General features: G+C 45.7%; 1 protein-coding gene across 3 annotated transcripts in view; it reads right to left on the bottom strand.

Moving 5' to 3' along the window:
* phactr2 (phosphatase and actin regulator 2) overlaps positions 1-20597 on the bottom strand; it is a 122948-nt gene that overhangs the window by 12154 nt on the left and 90197 nt on the right. For 2 of the 3 annotated variants that reach the window (XM_048601165.1, XM_048601163.1), the window contains 3 exons: positions 14372-14825; positions 7763-7980; positions 5871-6027 (listed from right to left, as the gene is read on the bottom strand). In XM_048601165.1, the coding sequence (XP_048457122.1) occupies positions 5871-6027; positions 7763-7980; positions 14372-14825 (829 nt within the window). The remainder of the gene's footprint in view (positions 1-5870; positions 6028-7762; positions 7981-14371; positions 14826-20597) is intronic. The other variant, XM_048601164.1, reaches the window with a different exon arrangement.

Here is a 20597-nt window from a genome sequence, read left to right on the forward strand (position 1 = left end):
TCATTTCTGATGAAGGGTCTAGGCCCGAAACGTCAGTCTTCCTGCTCCTATGATGCTTCTTGGCCTGCTGTGTTCACCCAGCTCTACAACTTGTTATCTGTTATCATTAAGTGACTTATTTTTTGGCCTAGCAGATTTACCCAACTGCCCAATGCCTCCAAAAGCACGGAGGAAACAGGCTGAAAGCAACAGAGAACTCTGGCAGCTGCAGGTCTGTCCAGACTAAACTGGGTCCCAGATTGTGGAATCTTCACCCTCTACAATTGGCAATGCAGCCATCCATTAGTGCCAATCACCAACGGGGCACATTACTTAGTCACGGATCCATGTACAACTAACGTAACGACAGAGAAACAAGAGGAGAGGATCCATTCGGACAACCAATCTAGGACTATTGCCTCTGTTACTTGACCTAAGGGTTCATTCCAAGGTGTTGGTCCTCTCCGTTAGCAAAGAACATCAATCTAAGATTTGACTTTCATTGGGTTAGACTCCATGTACCTGCATTCTCCCAAACTCCCTCAGTGTCCAAGATCTCTTCATCTCTGTCTTGATTCAATGGACTCAATTATCAATTGATTCAATGACTGGACATCCATGGTCATCAGGGACACAGCATTCCAAAGGCCCACACCGTTTGATCGAACAAATTTCAGACTATCCCAGGCCTAAATGGCCAACTCCTTATCCCGAGATTACAGGTCCCCTGTTTTGGAACCTCCAGCTACATTGAACATGGCACAACAGCAGTGGCTTGCTACCAAAATCTCAAGGGCAATTATGGATGGAAAACAAACACTGACCTTGTGGTGACACTCACATTAATAATGTCTCTGTTGAGACAGAGGAGGCAAGCAGCAGTACCATTGCTCTCCTTCATGGGGTGGCAGACAAGAATCGAGGGTGTAGGGTGGCAATAGGGGAGGGGGGGTAAAGAGCTTGTCAGGCTGGTAAACTATAGGAAGGTCAGTCTCTAATATACTGTCCTGTTCATCCAAAGGGACAAATTACCCAGTCTCATCAGGGTATAGCCTAACTGCAGCAGCTTGTGTTTTGGGTGCTGGGGGCATGCACGTGCGCGATTAGTGCAAGATGCTCAATGGGGGTGTGTGGGGTGGGGAAGCAGCCCCAGTCAACAACCCCCAACGGAACCCTCAATCTGAGCCGCTCGTATTTTGTTTGAAGGCTCTCTCGGCCCATGCCCAGGAGATCTCCGGTCCATTGCCTCCTATTTGACAGCAAGCTCAGAGATAGCCAATGTTAAAATTCTGACCAAACAGCCCATAGGGGATGGGAGAAGGTTGCAATTCCATCTTTGTTGAGAAGCAGCAGAGTAATTTTCTAAAGCTTTATATACAACAAATGGGGGGGGGTAGCGTAGTAGGATTTTCATTGGTCTAGCAATCTAGAAACTATTCAATTCAATCTGGAATTAGAAGCAAAACTGTTTTCAATTGTCGTAAAAACCCATCTGGTTCACCAATGTCCTTTGGGGAAGGAAATCTGCTGTCCTTACTTAGGCTGGCCTACATGTGACTCCAGACCTACAGCAACATGGGTAACTCTTAATCACAGAATCCCTACAGTGCTCAAACAGGCCATTCAGCCCATTGAATCTGCACCAACCCTCTGAACAGCATCCCACTCCTCTGCCCTATCCCTGTAACTACCCTCTGAAGTGGCCTGTCAAGACTATAGGGCACTAGAGATGGATGAAAGTGCTGATTCCCAACCCATGTCAGAGAAATATGATACACCTTGAGGCACTTGACAAAACCCTCAACAAAATGAATTGGACCACCGAGCCACATCAAGTGGTGTTAGGGAAAGTGACGGAAGGCTTGAGCAAACATCAAGAGTTTTAAAGAATATTTTAAACAAACAGCGAGATTCTGAGAGGTTGAAGAAGGGCATTCCACAGTTGAAGACTCTGTCGCCAAAGATAGAGTGATTAAAGACAGAGTGATTAAAATCAGAGTTTCAGACCTTGGCAGCTACCCCATTACCAAATCTGTCAACTTTTCACTCACTCACTTCCTTTCTCTTTGCTCCCAATAAACAGTAGTTCCTGTACCTTCCTCAAGCTAGGTACAAACAGTTTCCAAAGTGAATATTGGTGAATCATTCCTCTCTGCAGTTACACAGCCTCTTACAAGTTGCACTCAAATGATGCAGTTAACACTGAAAAGGTCAGAATGTTACTGAAAGATAAAAACATGTGAACTGAGGAGCTAATGACTGTGAAATCAGACATGAAGCCATAGTGTGAAAATATAAACCTCTCCCTTGTTCTCATCTGAGGTACCAATTACAGGTTAGGGGAGACGCTGGGCCAAGGATTTGACAGGAATTGGGGAGGGAGTAGGGGAGGGGAAGGAGATAGGAGACGGCTGGAAGATAGAAGAGAGGGGAGGGGAGAAGGGATGGGAGAGCAGAGAGGAATAGAAGAGAGAGGGGAGGGGGAAAGATATGGAAGAGGAGAGAGGGATTGGGGAGGAGGCGAGAAGCAAGCAGGAGATAGGGAGGGGAGGGGATGAGATAGAGCGGAGAGAGGAGAGGAGGCAGAATAGGTTAAGAGAAAGGGAAAAGGAGGAGAGCAGAGGGCTTAAAGGAGAAGGGAGAAGCAGAAAGGTTATTCCTGTGGATATACCACCCAAGACAGACCAGCCCAGGGAGCATTCCCTTCACGGGGATAGACATAGGCTCCTCTGGAGGTGAGCAATACCCCAAGGCAGCACTGGTTTTCTGTGCTAAGTGAGCAGGATCTCAAAGGGTTAACAAAGAAATGTGTAAATTGACTGCTCCTACACTAAGGGACCATCTTGAAAGTTTCAGGGTAAGAATGGAACGTCTCAGTCAGCTTAGCCAAAATTGGCCAGGGAAGGTCAAGGAAGTTCTAGGAGCACCAGAAGCTGCCTTCCTACTGCAGATCATTGACTGTGTTTGAATCATCTGGATAGGGAGGGAGAGATAGAAGTAAGGAGAAAGGGATGGAGAAGGGGAAAGACAAGGAGGAATGTCAGAAGGATGGAGGGATGGTAAGCGGTGGGGTAGGAGGGAGCTGATGAGAGAAGGATAGAGTGAGCAATGTAGAGAGGGAGAGATGGAGAGAGGGAAGGAAGGAGGAAGGGAGAGAAGGCGGTGCGGGAAGAAGGGAAAGCGTAAAAGAGTGAGGGATGAAGGGAGGGAAGGAAGGAGAGGGAGCAGAAAGGAGAGAAGGTGGAAAGAAGGGAGGGATGTAGAGGGCAGGAAAGAGAGAGGGTGAAAAGGATGGAAGATGGAAAGGAAGAAAGGAGAGAGGGATGGAAAAAGGGAGGGAAGGAGAGAGGGTTGAAAGGAGGGGAGGTGGAACCGAGGGAAGAAGGGAGGGATGGAGAAAGGGCAGGAAGGAGAGACAGAGAATGCAAAATGATGAATTTTAAAAGTCCCTTTGTTGGCTTCCGATGAGCCTTGCCTAGACTAGGCTGACGCTGTGTGAACACGGCACGGAAGTGATGTCTCCTGATATATTTACTTTCTCCTGATAGTCAGTGTCCTTGTCTGCCCACCCTCACTCAGACATCAATGCAGTCACCATGTACCCTCTGCACTTTAATCCACACACACACACACACACACACAGTATCACTCGTTGAGATTCACGTAATCAGACTCCCACACACGCACATACAAACACTCACCCACTCCCCGGCATCACTCTGATTGCAGCTTTTACAGAATAAATAAAGTGACGGATTGGCTTGAAGGATAAAACTGCCTGAGTTCACTCTTTGTTCCATTTTTCTGTGTTTTCTTTTTCTCATTCTTTTTAATTAAATAAATACAGTTCAGATCATCTGAGTCATCTCAATCAAAGCAGTGTGATGAAACAGTCTGTGCAAATGAGTGACAGGAAGTCAGTTTCCAAAAGGATGTCAAGTGATGTTGAAGCACTCCCAGTCATCATGTGAAACTAAATCTGCTGTTCTTTCTCCTTTATGAATATTAACACAATACCCAGCCTTACGCTCACAAGATGTCACAGAGACTATTACACCTTGGAGGCTCAAAATCACTGTCATCACTTGACATTTTATGTAGGTTAACACCTTGTTAAATCACACAAAAGCCTGTCTGATTTTTTTTTCGAGTGGCTTTTTGACTTCTGAGTCAGAGGTTTGTAGATTCAAATCTCCACTCTGGAGAGCCAGGTGTACAAACTGAACTGAGCACCCCCAAGTCTGTAACAGCTGCTACCTTTCAGTCCAGAAGTTAACCTCAGTCCCAGTCTGCCCCAATACCACCGCTCCCCCACCCCCCACAACTCCATCCCTCAGCCCCCATTCTGTCTGGTGGATGTAAACCATACCTTAGAAATGATACAGCACAAAAGGGGGGCCATTTGGCCCATCTTGTCCATGCGACCCAAAGACACCCAGATTCCCTTTCTAATCCCATCTTCCTGCATACGGCCCATGGCTCTGTAGCTTACAGCACTTAGAGTGCAGATCCACAGTTAGCGTCTCTCCCTCCCCCATGTACTTAGGCAGTGAATTCCAGACACCCACACATCTGCGTAAGAAAGCTTTTCCTCATGTCCCCTCTAATCCTTCTGCCACATAGCTTGAATCTATGAACCCTAGTTTTTGAACTCTCTGCAGGTTCCTCCTGTCTACTCTATCCCTAACCCTCTCAATTTTGTGTACCTCAATCATGTCACCTCTCAGCCTTCTCGGTTCTAAGAAAAATCACTGCAATTTCCCCTTGTAGTTACAATTCATCAATTCCCATTCTAGTAAATCTTGTCTGCGCTCTCTCCACAGCAATCGCATTCTTCCTGTAATATGGTGACCAGAATTACACACAATACTCCAGCTTATGACCTCACCAGCGTCTTAAACACTTGCATCATTATTACTCTACTTTCGTGTTCTATACCTCTACCATTGAAGGACAGCGTTCCATATGCCTTCTTTACAACCTTATCTACCTGCACTGCTACCTTTAGGGACCTGTACACTTGCACACCAAGATCTCTCACTTTATCTATCCCTCTCAGAATATTCCCTTTTACTGTTTACTAAATGCACTATCTCACACTTCGCAGAGTTAAACAATCTGACTGTTCCAATAGGATTCCTGAAGCATGACAGTGAACCAGTTGGCGTTTTGCAAAACTTGTTTGACATTTATGGAATTGGATTCTGTAACTCACCAGGGGAGATTTAATTCAAGACGTTGGTGCCATGGTGGCAACGTCAATGAGCTAGCAAATCAAAGAGCCCTGACTCTGGGTTCAAATCCCACCATCACAGGTGGTGAACTTTAAATGTACTTCATTAAAACAAAATCTGCAATTGGAAGATAGCCTCAGGAACTGTGCCATCAATTCTCATAAAAACACAACCAGTTCAGTAATATGCCTTGGGGGAAGAAATCTGCTATCCTTTACCTGGCCTGGCCTACATACAACTCCATGGCAACATGAATGTTTGTTAAGTGACCTCTGTCATGGTCCAGCAAGCCTCTCAATCAACAGTGCATGTGGGAGGGAGGGAGGGAGGGAGGAAATGAAGGCAGGGGGGAAGGAGAGGGGGAGAGGGATGGAGGGAGGGGGTGGAGAGGGGGGGAAGGAGGGGGGGGGGGGGGGAGGGAGGGGGGGGGGGAGGAAAGAAAGGGGGGGGGGGGGGGGGGAAGGAGGGAGGGTGGAAAGGAGGGATTTTTCTCCAATGCCCACATTCCCAAGAAAGAATAAAAAAAGGGTCAATGTAAGATTGGAACTCCTCATGAAGTTCTGGGTCACTAGCCCAGTATTCTCTTTAGAATTAGATTTATTCGTTATTAAACACAGCGTGTGATCAAACCATGGGGAGCAGCTGCTTCTTGTCTACCTGATGAGTTTGGTCCCAATTTGCTGCCGCAGTTCCATCCGTTCCTCATCTGATTTGCGGGGCAGGATGTTCTTCTCCTCCAGCTCCTGCTTGGTCGGTCGGTTGCGGAGTTTAATGGCGAGCGTGTCTCTCCGTCGTATCTTATTGGCGAGAGCACCTGGCGGGTGTCACAAACGCAGGGTTAGTCAGCAGCGCAGCCTGAGAGAGGGAGAACTGAGGGCAAACAACACTCAGAGTACATCAACCATGATGTATCACTCACATGAGGCGAGGGGTCTGACACGGTTTACGCAGGGAATGCAAACTCCGCATGGCAAGGGAGTCCAGGAACATACCCAGCCAGCCTGGCCATTCAGGGCCAAAGTTAGGAAGCTCTTCTGCACACAAAGGGGAATGGAAATCTTGAACTCTCTCTCCCCCAGGGATCAACTGAAGGTCACAAGGGCAAGATCAAAGGATATAATTACCTCTGACGGAGTGCAGCACAGATAGAGTCCATCATGATTAAATGGTGGACCAGATTGTAGAGGGAGTTAAATATCTTCCTCTTGTTCTTCTACCAATTATTTCACACAGCTCCGGCTACATTTCCACCTTAGTCAGAGAGATCGCAATAGTGTACGCTAACGTCTAAGATCAGGTTGGGGCACCTCATTGAGATAAAGAGCTGCGGATCATAGAATCCCTACAATGTGGAAGCAGGCCATTCAGCCCATCGAGTCCACACTGATCTTCCAAAAAAATCCCACCTAGACCTAGACCTACGCCCCCATTCCCTACCTCTGTAAACCTATATTTCCCATGGCTAACCACCTGGCCACTATGGGCAATTTAGCATGGCTAATCCACCCAGCTTGCACATCTTTAGACTGTGGGAGGAAACCGGAGCACCCGGAGGAAATCCACGCAGACACTGGGAGAATGTGAAAACTCCACACAGACAGTCACCCGATGGTGGAATGGAACCCAGGTCCGTGGTGCTGTAAGGCAGCAGTGCTAACCACTGTGCTACCCTTCACGACTTTCATGGAAGAAAAGCTACCATCCTTACATGGGCTGGACCTACAGCAATGTTGCTGATTCTTAACTGCCCCCTGGGCAAATAATGATGGACAATAAATGTTAGCCCAGTCAATGTCTCTCATACCTGGAGTAATGTGTACAGTATTGGTCACCTTATGTTAAGGAAGGATGTTAATGTTCGGACTGGAATGAGTGGGTTGTCCAAGGAAGAAAGGTTGGACAGGCCAGACGTACACCCACTGAGGTTTGGAAGACCAATAGGAAGCTTGATATATAAAATCCTGATGGGTCTTTACTGGACAGATCATTAGCAGTGATATCAGGAAACGTGTTTTCATCGTGAAGATCTACAGAATTATGAAACTCTTGATCCTTCTCCCCTCCGGCTCCCTAAAAAAAGGCCCTTGAGGCTGGGAGTCAATTGAAAACGTCGCCATTAGATAAAGGTAAATTCACCGTTGTCTTACCAGACCATAGGGCTGCTCGCTCACTAGAGAGTGAGACGACTGGTGGTCATTTAACCTGAGGGTCACCACGCCTCAGGCGAGGGGACGGGTTGAAGGAGCCCTTCATGGTAACCTCAACCAGTGCAGGAATTGAACCCATACTGTTGGTATCACTCTACGTTGCAATCCAGCTAGCTGAGCTAACCTACAACTCCTTCTCACCATTAAAGATCAACGGATATTTGTTGAGTGGATATTTTAATGGATTTGGAATAAAGGCAGGGAAATGCAGCCAGGAGGCAGATTGGCCATGATCTAACTGAAAGGTGGGACAGGCAGAAGGAGCTGGATGATGAATTCCTGTTCCTGTGGACGCTACACTGTACCAAATGTTATCGGGAGCCTAATGATCAAAGTTCTTACTGTTTAAACATTCCTCGTCTTCATCTGATTCATCAGATTCGGTCTTGTCTTGCAGCGAGCTGTCAGAATCAGAGTCACTCCCCAGAGATTCCCGATAGCGTACATTGGGAATGACAGTGACAAGGGAGGAACTGTCGAGCTGGACATGGGTCTTCTTGGTGAGAGGGCTCACAGCGGTCTCTGACTTCTCACTCCTGTCAACTTCATCACAGCTACTGCTGGAAAGACAGCATTGGGAGATGTGGTTAACATGAGACAAGGCACCAAATCCCAGCACGGACATGATATACCTGTGTGCACCAGTGCACATAACCCTGACCACACTCAGAATGGCAGTCCTACAGCTCAGGCACACACCACCCCTTTAGGATCCTCAGTGTTCTAGGACCCAGCTGGAATGTCCAAGAATCATAGTCCAATCTTCAAGCCACTCAGCTGTTCACAGTCTATATCAATACTTGGCGTGTGCAATATTTCCAAGTTTGCATATGGCACAAAACATACTGGGAATGTGGCTTGTCAGGAAGATGCAGACAGACTTAGACAGGTTGAGTGAGTGGGCAAGACTGTGGAATATAATTTGGATAATTGTCGGGTAGGATTCTTTATAGGAGGAATGGAGGTGCAGTTTGTCTTAAATGGTGAGAGACTAGAAAGTGTTGGAAGTCCAAAGGCATCTAGGTGTCCTTGTCACTGAAATTTAGCCTTGCAGGTTCAACATGCAATTCAGGAGCCTTGGAGATGTTAGCATTTATTGCAAAAGGATTTGAACACAGAAGGAAAGTTGCATTGTACCAATTATATCAAGGCTCAGTGAGACCGTATCTGGAGTACTGTGTGCACTTCTGTATATGATCAGTAAATATGTATATATTCAATATGTACTTCCCACAGAGACAGAGCAGGAGAGGTTCACCAGACTAAATCCTGGGATCATGGAACTGTCCTACAAGGAGAGATTGGGGAAGCTGGGCCCATATTCTCTAGATTTTAGAAGAATGAGAGGCGATCTCAAAAAGAATTTACAGGATTCTTAAAGGTCTTTGCATGTTGGATGCAGAAAGGTGTTTTCCCTGGCTGTGGAGTCTGGAATCAGAGAACATAGTCTCGAGATAAAGGACAGGCCACTTAGGAATGAGATGAGGAAGAATTTATGCAGATGCTGGTGAATCTTTGGAATTCTCTACTCCAGAGAGCTGCATGAGCTCAATCATCCAACATGTTTAAAACAGAGATTTCGAGTAGTGGAGGCAATGGCCTAGTGGTATTATCACTGGGCTGTTAATCCAGAGACCCAGTTCGATTCCCACCACACCACATGTTGGAATTTGAATTCACTAAAAATCTGGAATTAAAAGTCTAATGATGACCATGAGACAATGGTTGATTGTCAGGAAAAACCCATCTGGTTCACTAATGCCCTTAGGGAAGAAAACTGCCATCCTTAACTGGTCTGGCCTAACCTTAGCCTGAAACCTATATGTGACTCCAGGCCAAGAGCAATGTGGTTGATTCTTAACTGCCCTCTGTGCAGCTGGGAAGGGCAATAAATGCTGGCCTAGCCATCAAAACCCTCATCCTGTGAATGAAAGTAAAAGATACTAATATTATCAAAGAATAGTGGGGTAGCATTGAAGGAGATGATCAGCCACAATCCAGAATGGTGCATCAGATTGAGGGGGTGAATGGCCTACCCTTGCACCTACCTTTCTATGTTCTGGTCTCCCTAACAGCTAGGGAAAGTTCTAAAGCTTCTGGTGTTCAGGGAATGGGGTGTTCCACTGGCTGGTGGGGGGGGCAGGAGCTTATCTGATGGGATCCTCTGGCACTATGTCTATTCAAGCAGAGTTTGAGTGAGTCAAGAGGTCTAAAAATGTGCTGAATTCAAAACTGGGCCAAATGTGTAAAATGCCTTTCTAGTGTGAGGCCTCATACCTGCTAATGAACCTTCACTAGAAACTGTCACCCCTTCTCAGGAGCCTGAGGCCCCTCTGCTCAGGATGTGGATCTGGCCTAGCCAACCAAAAACATTGCTGAAAGGGTGAGTAACACAGAAAGGAGCAGGAGTAGGCCATTCAGCCCTTCGAGCCTGCTCTGTCATTCAATATGATCACAGCTAGCCACCCAACTCAATGTCCTGTTCCTGCTTTCTCCCTGTACACTTTCATCCCTTCAGCCCTAAAGTTATTTAAATGTTGAAATATCTATGTGTGGCCCATCCTGGGCTCGCATCTGGTTCACAGTGTGGTCAGCCACGCTGCACCCTCTGGGAATTTAACATCCAAACATGGGGTTACCCACCCTGGGATTGAACACACTCCTCTCTCACAAGCACCCAGGAGGTGGTGAGACAGATTTAGATGAGGCTCAGGGACAACTTCCTGGTGGTCCACAGCATGGCTTCCCTGCCAGTAGGTGGACTCTCAGCCCAGAGAGAGGCCATTCAGCCCTCTGCATCTCCTTTGGAAGAGCTTTCTAACTATCCCATTCACCCCTGCTCTTTCCCCACAGCTCTGCAATATATTCTTCAATTTAAAATGAATTTAATTATTTCCTTTATTACAAGTTAAGGTTCAGGCACAATTCATCAGAATGTTTCTCCTGTACATAAGGGAGGACAAATGAGGAAAGAAATTTGACCAGTGTGAAGGCTAAAAAATGCAGTGTAAGCTTTAGGGCACCCCTGGCTGAAAGGATAACCAACTCAGGGCTGAGGAAGGGTCACTGGACCCGAAATGTTAACTCTGTTTTTTCCTTCATAGATGCTGCCAGACCTGCTGAGCTTTTCCAGCAACTTCTATTTCTGTGTCAGGGCTGAGCCTGCTGGCTTAACTCACAGTGACCCTGGGCCACTTCTGCAAAATCGTTAAAAATAACCACAACAGAGGATAAACATTCATTGAAGGTATGACCAGCTATCAGTTTTTGAAAAATACAGCAAAATAAAGGCAGAATAGTGCAGACGTTGTATTTCTGAAATAAAAAGAGAAGTGCCGGAGGAACTCAGTAGGTTACGTTTCTCCAGTGCTTTGAAAAATACAGAGCTGAATTCTATTTGAAAAACAGAACTTGTGTTTTCCATTAAAGCTCACAATTAGAAGCTTGCTCCTGATCAAGGTTATTGCTGACACAGTCAAAGAACAGAAACATACCGTCCTATCACCAAGTTACAGGATTCAAAGTCTCCATGCACAACCTGCCATCCTCCAGAAAAAAGACTGGTGACAGGAGACAGGGAACAGCCACTGGCTACTGCACTAAACTTTGAGAGGCATTCAATATCCTCCCAGAGCCCTCAATTCAGAGTCTGCAGTGCTCCTTAAAACTTCCTTTAGCTCCTTAACTCCCATCCTCCCTCTCTTTCAACACACTGCATCTCAGCTCTTGGGAAGTTTTCTTCAAATAGACCTCCTTTACATTTCCTGCTCAAAATCTGCTTCTTTTGGACAACCTCCCCTGACCCATCACCCAGTTCAGCCCTCATTAGCAGATCCCCCTCTCTCCCGTTCTTCTCCCCCACTTTCTTGATTGACACCCCATCCACAAACTTTGGAGCTTAGATCAAATGTAAGCTTTTGCAAATGCATTGTTTTAATTTTGGCAGAACGATGGTTGAACTGTGGGATATTAGAACACTCACCCACAGGCTGGGTGGTTTAGCTATTACAGGGATGGGATAGGATAGGGGGTGGGTCTGGGTAGGATACTGTTTGGAGGCTGACATCCCCTGACTTTCAGGAGAGTTATAATGTGAAAGGGTTCAATCAGGAGATCAGCCCTTCACCCAGGGGAGCTAGGCTTCTACCACTGCTTCCATTGTGGTGCTGCCATTCGAACATCAACAACAGGCAATATTGATTTGATTCCGATTATTGAAGCAGGTGCATTTCTGCATGTGCTGGGTTTTATTTCACTTTTGATAATCCTACCCTCTGTGCCTCCAAGTATGGTTCCCTTTGAAGAAGGGACAGCAGATTCCCCTTGATACTGGAGTTCCACTGTGAAACTGTTAACATGCAGTAGAACTGAAATGGGAAAAGGCTGTGCCCAATGTTACTCATGTGACGTTGCCTACATCCAGTTAAAGCCAGCTCCCTGGAACCCTGTCTGACAATCAAACACAGTTATGTGGGACACACTGTTTCCAATGAAAGCTAGGCTAACTCTGCCAACTCAAATTCTCAGTGCTTCCAAAGAAATTTCATTTTGATTTTCTTCTAACTGATAGTTATGAGAAGGTACTGAAGGGGGTGCTGTTTCCAATTTATTCATTCTTCAACCTGGATCAACATCTTTTACTCAAAACTGCAAAAAACTTTCAGACATTTACCGCAGCTCACGTACATTTCTACATCACTGAAGAGTCAGGGAAGGTTGAATTTTAAAACATCAGTAGTTTACCCAGAAGTATTACCAAGACTTGTCACTAATCCCTGCTGTGTCATAGGTAATGGATTGGCTTTGGGTAATTTATTATCAGGATGTGGAGCTCTAGCTTTGGAAGGTGCTGTCTGAGGATCTTTGGTGAATTTCTGCAGTGCATCTTGTAGATAGTATACACTGCTGCTACTGAGCATCAGTGGTGGAGGGAGTGGATGTTTGTGGATGTGGTGCTAATCAAGCGGCTACTTTGTCCTGGATGGTGTCAAACTCGAGTGTTGTTGGAGCTGCACCCATCCAGGCAAGTGGGGAGTATTCCACCACACTCCTGACTTGTGCCTTGTAGACGGTGGGACAGGCTTTGGGGAGTCAGGAGGTGAGTTACTCGCCACAGTATTCCCAGCTTCTGGCCTGCTCTAGTCGCCATGACAATTATGGATTGGGTAACAAAACCTGGGCTTGACATGACGCCCACTTCCCACAGAAGAATAAGGAAAGAAAAAAAAAATGTGTGTGCGGCTGGTCAAGTTGAGTTTCAGGTCTAGCTACTCAAAGGTTTTGGTGAATGGAGAATGCCATTGGGGGAAATCCAACCACATCTGCAGTTCTCTGTAGGATCTGCTCTGGTAGAACTGAACTGGCTCAGAGGGTGGACTCCAGAGACCTGTACATGTCATAGAGGTGCTCATTCCAACTCAGTGCTCATTGATACAGTGCTGCATTGCCTGATGTACCATCGTTCCAAGGAAACCCTAAACAGAGGCCAATTCACCACTCTCCAGTGAGACTCTGCAGCATTAGTTTAAGGAAGATCAGGAGACTTCTCCCTGGTGTCCTGAGGCAATGTTCATTCCCCTACCAAAAACATCAGAACAGTTGATTTCTGGTCATTTTTTTCCTTGTTGTTTGAAATAACTGCACAGAGGCCAGTGTCCCGTCACCAGCTCACCCTTTATTTACAAGGTCAGGAGTCACACAACACCAGGCTACAGTCCAGCAGGTTTATGTGAAATCACAAGCTTTTGGACCACTGCTCCTTCGTCAGGTGAAGTCTGAAAGCTTGTGATTTCAAACAAACCTGTTGGGCTATAACCTGGTGTTGTGTGACCTGTGACCTTGTCCACACCAGTTCAACACCAGCACCTCCACATCATTTATGTACATGTGCACAGTACATGGGCTCTGTACAGCCAGCTTACAGCCAGTACCCAGAATGAGGAGGCTCTGAATCCCCTGTTTATATCTGTCAACCAGGGCTCCCTGACTGGCCCAGGTTATCAACCCCAATCAAGGATCTCACAGTCAATGAGATCCACTTGGCCCTTATTCCAATCACTGTGTGGCTGTTTGTGGGAGCTTTCTGTGTGCACATAAGCGGTTTCAATGCCCCACAATACAACAGGGACTGGACTCAGAAAATACTTTGTTGGACATCAGGTGCTTTATGATTTTCTAAGTTGTGAAAGTGTGCGTGAAGCTTTCTTTAGCTGGCTAATGGTTATTTACTTCCTCTCAGGTCATGAGGTCAATACCCACCATCGGAAATAGTGAAGCTGAAATTGGTTCCCAAATGTGTCACCAATGAGACCACCTATTGGAGCTCTGAACAACTGTGACCTGTCTGCGTCAATCACCTGCTCTAACTTTCCCTAAATCAGAAATCATAGAATCATAGTGTTCAGAAGAGGCCCTTTGGCCCATTGAGTCTTTACTGACAAAAACCGACTCTAAATCTCCCACTTTCCAGCACTTGGCCCACAGCCTTGAATGTTGTGACAATTCACTGCTCATCCTTGGATTACTTTTTAATAGCTGTGAGGTTTCCCACCTCAGTCCCCCTTCTCAGGCACTGCATTCCAGACTCCCACCACCCTCTGGGTGAAAATGTATTTCCTCCAATCCTCTCTAAACTTTCTGTCCATCACCTTAATGTTATGTCCCCTTGTTATTGACCCGTCAACTGAGGGGAGCAGCTGCTTTCTCTCCACCCTGTCCGTGCCCCTCCCAATCTTATACACCTCTATCAGGTTCCCGCTCAACCTTCTCTAAAGAAAACAGTCTGTCTTTTTTCCAGCCTCTCTTCATCGCTGAAATGCTCCATCCCAGGCAACATTCCTGGTGAATCTCCTCTGTACTCCCTCTTACATCTGACAACCTACCCCATCTATTCCATCTGGGAATATGCTGTGGAAACTCAACAGCTCCAACAAAAAGGTTTTGTGGTCTTACCCCTTCTCTGTTTCTTCAGTTGTTGTCAGGTCTTTCTCTGCCTGCTGCTCAGACATGTTTCCTTCTCCATCAGTAACATCAGGCTTGCCAGGCAGAGTGGGGGAAGCTCCCTTCTTAACGCTTTGTTGTTGGGATAGGTCAGGCTGATCAACCTGTTGATCAGCGGCTTTCTCCGATTTTTCAGTTCTGGCCTTTGTCTTCTCATCGTGGTCTCCAGGCTCTGGCACTAGGTGCGTTACAGCTGGGAGCCCAAAGGAGTCGCTTTCACCCAGTCGCAGAGACTGAGGTTGAGTAGGAAAGTCGGAATGTTTTCCAGAATTCCTGTGTGTGTCCCCCGTGCCTGGGAAGCGTGACAGGTCTTGGGCTTGATCAGTGTTCACCTCTGAATGAAGCTGTGATGGCGACTGAGGTGATGACAACAAATTGGGGAGTACTTTCAAATCGCAGGCCTCGTCTGGAAGTGAGAGTTGACAACAATCACCAAATGAACAAATTAAACATTCTGCAAAACTGTTTGGTAACCAGTTACAGTAAACACATGGATGAATGGATGAATGTAAAACCATTTGCACACTGGCCCAGAACGTTTCTCTCATCAGATAGAGAATGCAGTGGATACACAAAACCTTGGGGGTCACTAAGTTGTGATTCAATAGCTGGCAATCTTGTTTCGGAGTCAGAGTATTGTGGTTTCAAACTACACCTACAGGCTTCCACAAAGTCTGCACCGCCAGAGTTTTCAACTGAGACTCAGGTGTGAAACGTCCCATGGTGCAGAAACGGTCTCCTTGAAATTGGGGCCATTATTTGTTCCTGACTGAACATCACGGGACAGAGTATTTAGCTGTTAATCCCACTGTCCTCTGTGGGAGTTTGTTGTGTGAAAAACAGCCTGACGTGCTTCTCTACTTTCTGGGGTTCTCAATCGAGAGCTTGGTTGGGAGGGGGGTGGTTTGGTGAGAGGGGACTGGGGGCAGCAGCAAGAATATTCAAGGGGCCCACCAAAAACAGAGAAAGGCTGACCAATCAATCGAACAATCAGAATTTGAGTCAGGGTATGTGAGAGCCAAGATATTTTGTCAATGAAGGGTTTCTATGCCATGAATGTCAGGGTGGCTTTGAGTTTGAACAGGCTTTGCGTGATGTGCAGAGATTAAACTGGTCTGAAAAGGAGGCTCGGTAGTGGTTGATGGGGGCAGTGATGGCAGATGGAAGGGTGGCAGATCACGTCCTTGGTTATAAAATGTTTACATCATGTTTCTCATAAAGCAGCAATCACCCAGAGTCTCTGCTGAATGGTGACAGATGCTCCACAAGTTTGGAAAATGTTGACATGGATTTGGTGTCTGTGTGCATGTTCCATCTTACTGGAACAACACTGGCTAACTACAATTGCCACTGAATTATCCAGAGGTGAATCACGAATGTGGGTATTACACACTGTTATGACATAATTGTGCATGATTTGAGGCAATATGGGTACAGCTCAGGAACAGAAAGGGTGAACTCACAACATGTTTGGGGTTTACTATAGGCCTCCCAACAGCCAGCAGGAGATAGAAGAACAGATATGTAGGCAGATTTTGAAAAGATGTAAAAGTAACAGGGTTGTTATCGTGGGTGATTTTAGCTTCCTATATATTGGCTGGGACTCACTTAGTGCTTGGGGCGCAGATGGGGCAGAATTTGTAAGGGCTTCTTGAAACAGTATGTAGATAGTCCGACTAGGAAAGGGGCTGTACTGGACCTAGTATTGGGGAATGAGCCTGGCCAGGTGGTCGAGGTCTCAGTAGGCGAGCAGCTCGGGAGCAGTGATCACAATTCAGTAAGCTTTAAGGTACAGATGGATAAAGATGGGTGTAGTTGTCAGGTGAACATGCTAAATTGGGGGAAGGCTAATTATAAAAATATTAGGCAGGAACTGAAGAACGTAGATTGGAGGCAGATGTTTGAGAGCAAATCAACACATGGTTTGTGGGAGGCTTTCAAGTGTAAGTTGCTCGGGACTCAGGACCAGCACGTTCCTGTTTGGATGAAGGATAAGTATGGCAAGTTTAGGGAACCTTGGATAACAAGAGATATTGTAAGCCTAATCAAAAAGAAAAAAGGAAGCATTTATCAAGGCTAGGAGGCTGGGAACACATGAAGCAAGGGTGGGATACAAGGAAAGTCAAAAGAAACTTAAGCAAGGAACCAGGAGGGCTAAAAGGGGTCATGAAAAGTCATTGGCCAACAGGATTAAGGAAAATCCCAAGGTTTTTTATACATATATAAAGAGCAAGAGGGTTGGCCCACTCAAGGACAGGGAAGGGAATTTATGTGTGGAACCAGAGGAAATGGGCGAGGTATTAAATGAGTACTTTGCATCAGTATTCACCACAGAGAAGGATTTGGTGGATGTTGATGTTCTGAGGAAGGGTCACCGGACCCAATACGTTAACTCTGTTTTTCCCTTCATAGATGCTGCCAGACCTGCTGAGCTTCTCCAGCAACTTTGTTTTTCTTGGTGGATGATGAGTCCGGGGAAGGGAGTGTAGATAGTTTGGGTCATACTGAGATCAAAAGGAAGGAGGTATTGGGGGTCTTGAAAAACATTAAGGTAGACAAGTCCACAGGGCTTGATGAGATATACCCCAGAATACTGAGAGAGGCAAGGGAGGAAATTGCTGGGACCTGGAGGGAAATCTTGTATCCTCACTGGCTATAGGGGAGGTCCCAGAGGATTGGAGAATAGCCAATGTTGTTCCTTTGTTTAAGAAGGATGGCAGGGATAATCCAGCTAATTACAGGCTGGTAAGCCTTATTTCAGTGGTAGGGAAATTATTGGAGAGGATTCTTTGAGACAGGATTTACTCCCACCTGGAAATAAGTGGGTGTATTAGAGAGAGGCAACATGGTTTTGTGAAAGGGTGGTCGTGTCTCACTAACTTGGTTGAGTTTTTTTGAGGAAGTGACAAAGATGATCGATGAGTGTAGGGTAGCGGATTTTGTTCACATGGACATCAGTAAGACCTTTGACAAGGTCCCTCAAGGCAGGCTGATACAGAAGGTAAAGTCGCACGGGGTCAGAGGTGAGCTTGCAAGATGGATAAAAAACTGGCTCGATCATAGAAGACTGAGGGTAGCAGTGGAAGGGTGCGTTTCTGAATGGAGGGCTGTGACTAGTGGCGTTCCTCAGGGATCAGTGTTGGGACCTTTGCTGTTTGTAATATATATAAATGATTTGGAGGAGAATGTAACTGGTCTGATTAGGAAGTTTGCTGATGCACGAAGGTTGCTGGAATTGCGGATAGCGATGAGGACTGTCAAAGGATACAGCTGGATATAGATCAGTTGGTGACTTGGGCAGAGAGATGGCAAATGGAATTTAATCTGAAAAATGTGAGGTATGCATTTTGGAAGGTCTGATCCAAATGGAAAATATACAGTAAATGGGAGAACCCTTTAGAGTACTGCTAGGCAGAGAGATCTGGGTGTACAGGTACACAGGTCACTGAAAGTGGCAACGCAGGTGGAAGAGGCAGTCAACAAGGCATATGGCATGCTTCCTGCCTTCATCAGCCGGGGCATTGTGTTTAAAAATTGTCAGGTAATGTTGCAGCTTTATCGAACCTTGGTTAGGCCACATTTGGAATATTGTGTTCAATTCTGGTCGCCACACTACCAGAAGGATGTGGTGGCTTTGGAGAGGGTACAGAAAAGATTTACCAGGATGTTACCTGGTATGGAGGGCATTAGCTATGAGGAGAGGTTGCAGAAACTTGTGTTGTTCTCACTGGAACGAAGGAGGTTGAGGGATGACTGATAGAGGTCTACAAGATGATGAAGGGCATGGACAGACTGGACAGTCAGAAGCTTTATCCCAGGGTGGACGAGTCAGTTACTAGGGGGCCATGGGTTTAAGGTGCGAGGGGCAAGGTTTAAAGGTGATGTACGAGGCAAGTTTTTTTACAAAGAGGGTGGTGGGTGCCTGAAACTCGCTGCTAGAGGGAGGTAGTGGAAGCAGATACAATAGTGACTTTTAAAGGGCGTCTTGATAAATACATGAATAGGATGGTAATAGAGGGATAGGGTCCCTGGAAGGGTAGGGGGTTTTAGTTGTTACGGGCAGCATATTGGTGCAGGCTCGGAGGGCTGAAGGGTCGGTTCCTGTACTGTAGTTTTCTTTGTTCGTAGTTCTTAGATTTTACATCAATGGAGAAAGCAGCAATTGGGTTATCAGCTGTTCTACTGGGGCATGTGAATTGCGCCCAGTATCAAATCTACTTTTTTTTAGGAAAACGCTGAGAAAGAAGCCACTGGAATTTCAAAGTGTAAAGGCAACTTGATTGAAAGATAGAAGATCCTGAGGGGTCTTGGCTGGGTAGATATGGAGGGGCCGTTTCCTCTTGGCAGTGAATGTAGAACTCAGGGTCATTGTTTAAAAATTAGGGATCACCCATTCAAAACAGATGAGGCCAAGTTTGTTTCTCACAAAGGGTTGGTTGAAAGTCTTAGGAATTCTCTTTCTCAAAGGAGGTGGAAGGAGAGGGCAAGAATATTGTTAAGGAAGAATTGGACAGATTCTTGATAAACAAGAGAGGTCTAAATTATCAGGGGTAGGCTCATAAATGAACTAACAATCAGATCATTCATGATCTTATTGAATACAGGAGCAGGTTTGAGGGGCTGAATGGCCAACATCTCCTGTTTGTTCGTATCTCGCACGTACAACTTGCAAAGTGTAAGGAACCAAAAACAGAACTTGCTGGAAAAGCTCAGTAGGTCTGGCAGCATCTGTGAAGGAACAAATCAGAGTTAACCTTTCGGGTCCGGTGACCCTTCCTCAGAACTGGAGTTCTTTCGGTTTTTGTTTTGCAAAATGTAAGGGTTGTTGTGAGAGATTCTCTGGTCAGATATAGAGTGGAGAATAAAAGAGAATTGCAGTCCAAGAAGCGAAAGACAGTCAAGTTGTAAATCCAACAATAAGTGAAATTGTTTAATTTTGTAACTACATTTATACAGAAAAAAATATTTGTGTTAAAAGGGGGCCGATAGGGATTTTGTAACACAGAAGTACATTAGAAACATAAGCTTTGACCACCCCAGCTCTACATTACCACAGTCAGTCTCTGGGCTTGAAGAATATGTATGATTGTGTGTGTAAATCTTGGGAGATCCTGATGTTGTGAACCGCAGAAGCTCTTTCTTAATTAATGTGATGCAGTCATAAAATGTGACACACTGCATTATCGAAGAAGTTAACTCATTCGAAATACATCCAGCAGCACAGGGTAAAAATGGAATTCTGTTTCTCAGCCAAGTACTTCCAGAGTTTAGCATGGGATAGATACTGAATAAAGCTCTTTCTATGTTTCCCTCAATCGATGCATAACATGGTAACAGTTTTAGATAGAAAATGACTTTCGGCTTAGTGACCCCACCTACCTGCAATATTATTTTCGTCCATTTCTCATCACTGTTTAATCCCATTTGCTGATGGGGCTTTGGTTAGTTGCTTCCAACAACCTACTGAAGTTTCTTGTTCTGCCTCTGGTGTTTCCCTATACTTACCATTCCTGAAGACCAGTGTCAGTTATTCAATAAAAAGTCCCCTGAATCATACTCCATTTCAATGCTGGAGAATGATGGGGTGCAGAGAACAGGATTGAGATAACTCAAAATTTATCCAACAAAATATCAGGTTCATCGTGCACATGAAATTGTCAACTGTTTCCAAGGCTAGCTTGCAAAGGAGCTCACCAGATCAAACAGAGAACAAAGTAGCCAACTGTAATAGTTATGCTGTAAAATTAAAGGTGTACTTTACATGTTTGTAAATGCTCTTTGAAGGGTTGGTGCTGACTTGATGGACTGAATGGCCTCTTTCTGCACAGTAGGGATTCTGTGATTTACATGTTGCTTAGAACACAGTCTGAACTCAAGAAATTGAGCTTGAAGAATGTGTTCGAGGAAGGGATGGGAGGGGTACTCAGTAAAGAATTAGCAAAATCTTTCTGAGAGGGAGGTTTTAAAGAAGCTGTGGAATGAAAGCCTGTCTTTGTGCTGATGGTTGATGACACATTGGTTGCGGGTAACATCTTTCGAAGCCTCAAAAACTGAGCTTTTAGCTGGGGTTCAAAAGCAATGGAGGAAGCAGAGTGACCTGGGCAAAAATTTGTAGGAAACAGAAAAAGGATAAACTGCCAGCAAAGTGGCCAGAGATAGTAGGAACTGCAGATGCTGG

Source organism: Rhincodon typus, chromosome 9 (assembly GCF_021869965.1).
Source record: "Rhincodon typus isolate 14 chromosome 9, sRhiTyp1.1, whole genome shotgun sequence".
NCBI lineage: Eukaryota > Metazoa > Chordata > Chondrichthyes > Orectolobiformes > Rhincodontidae > Rhincodon > Rhincodon typus.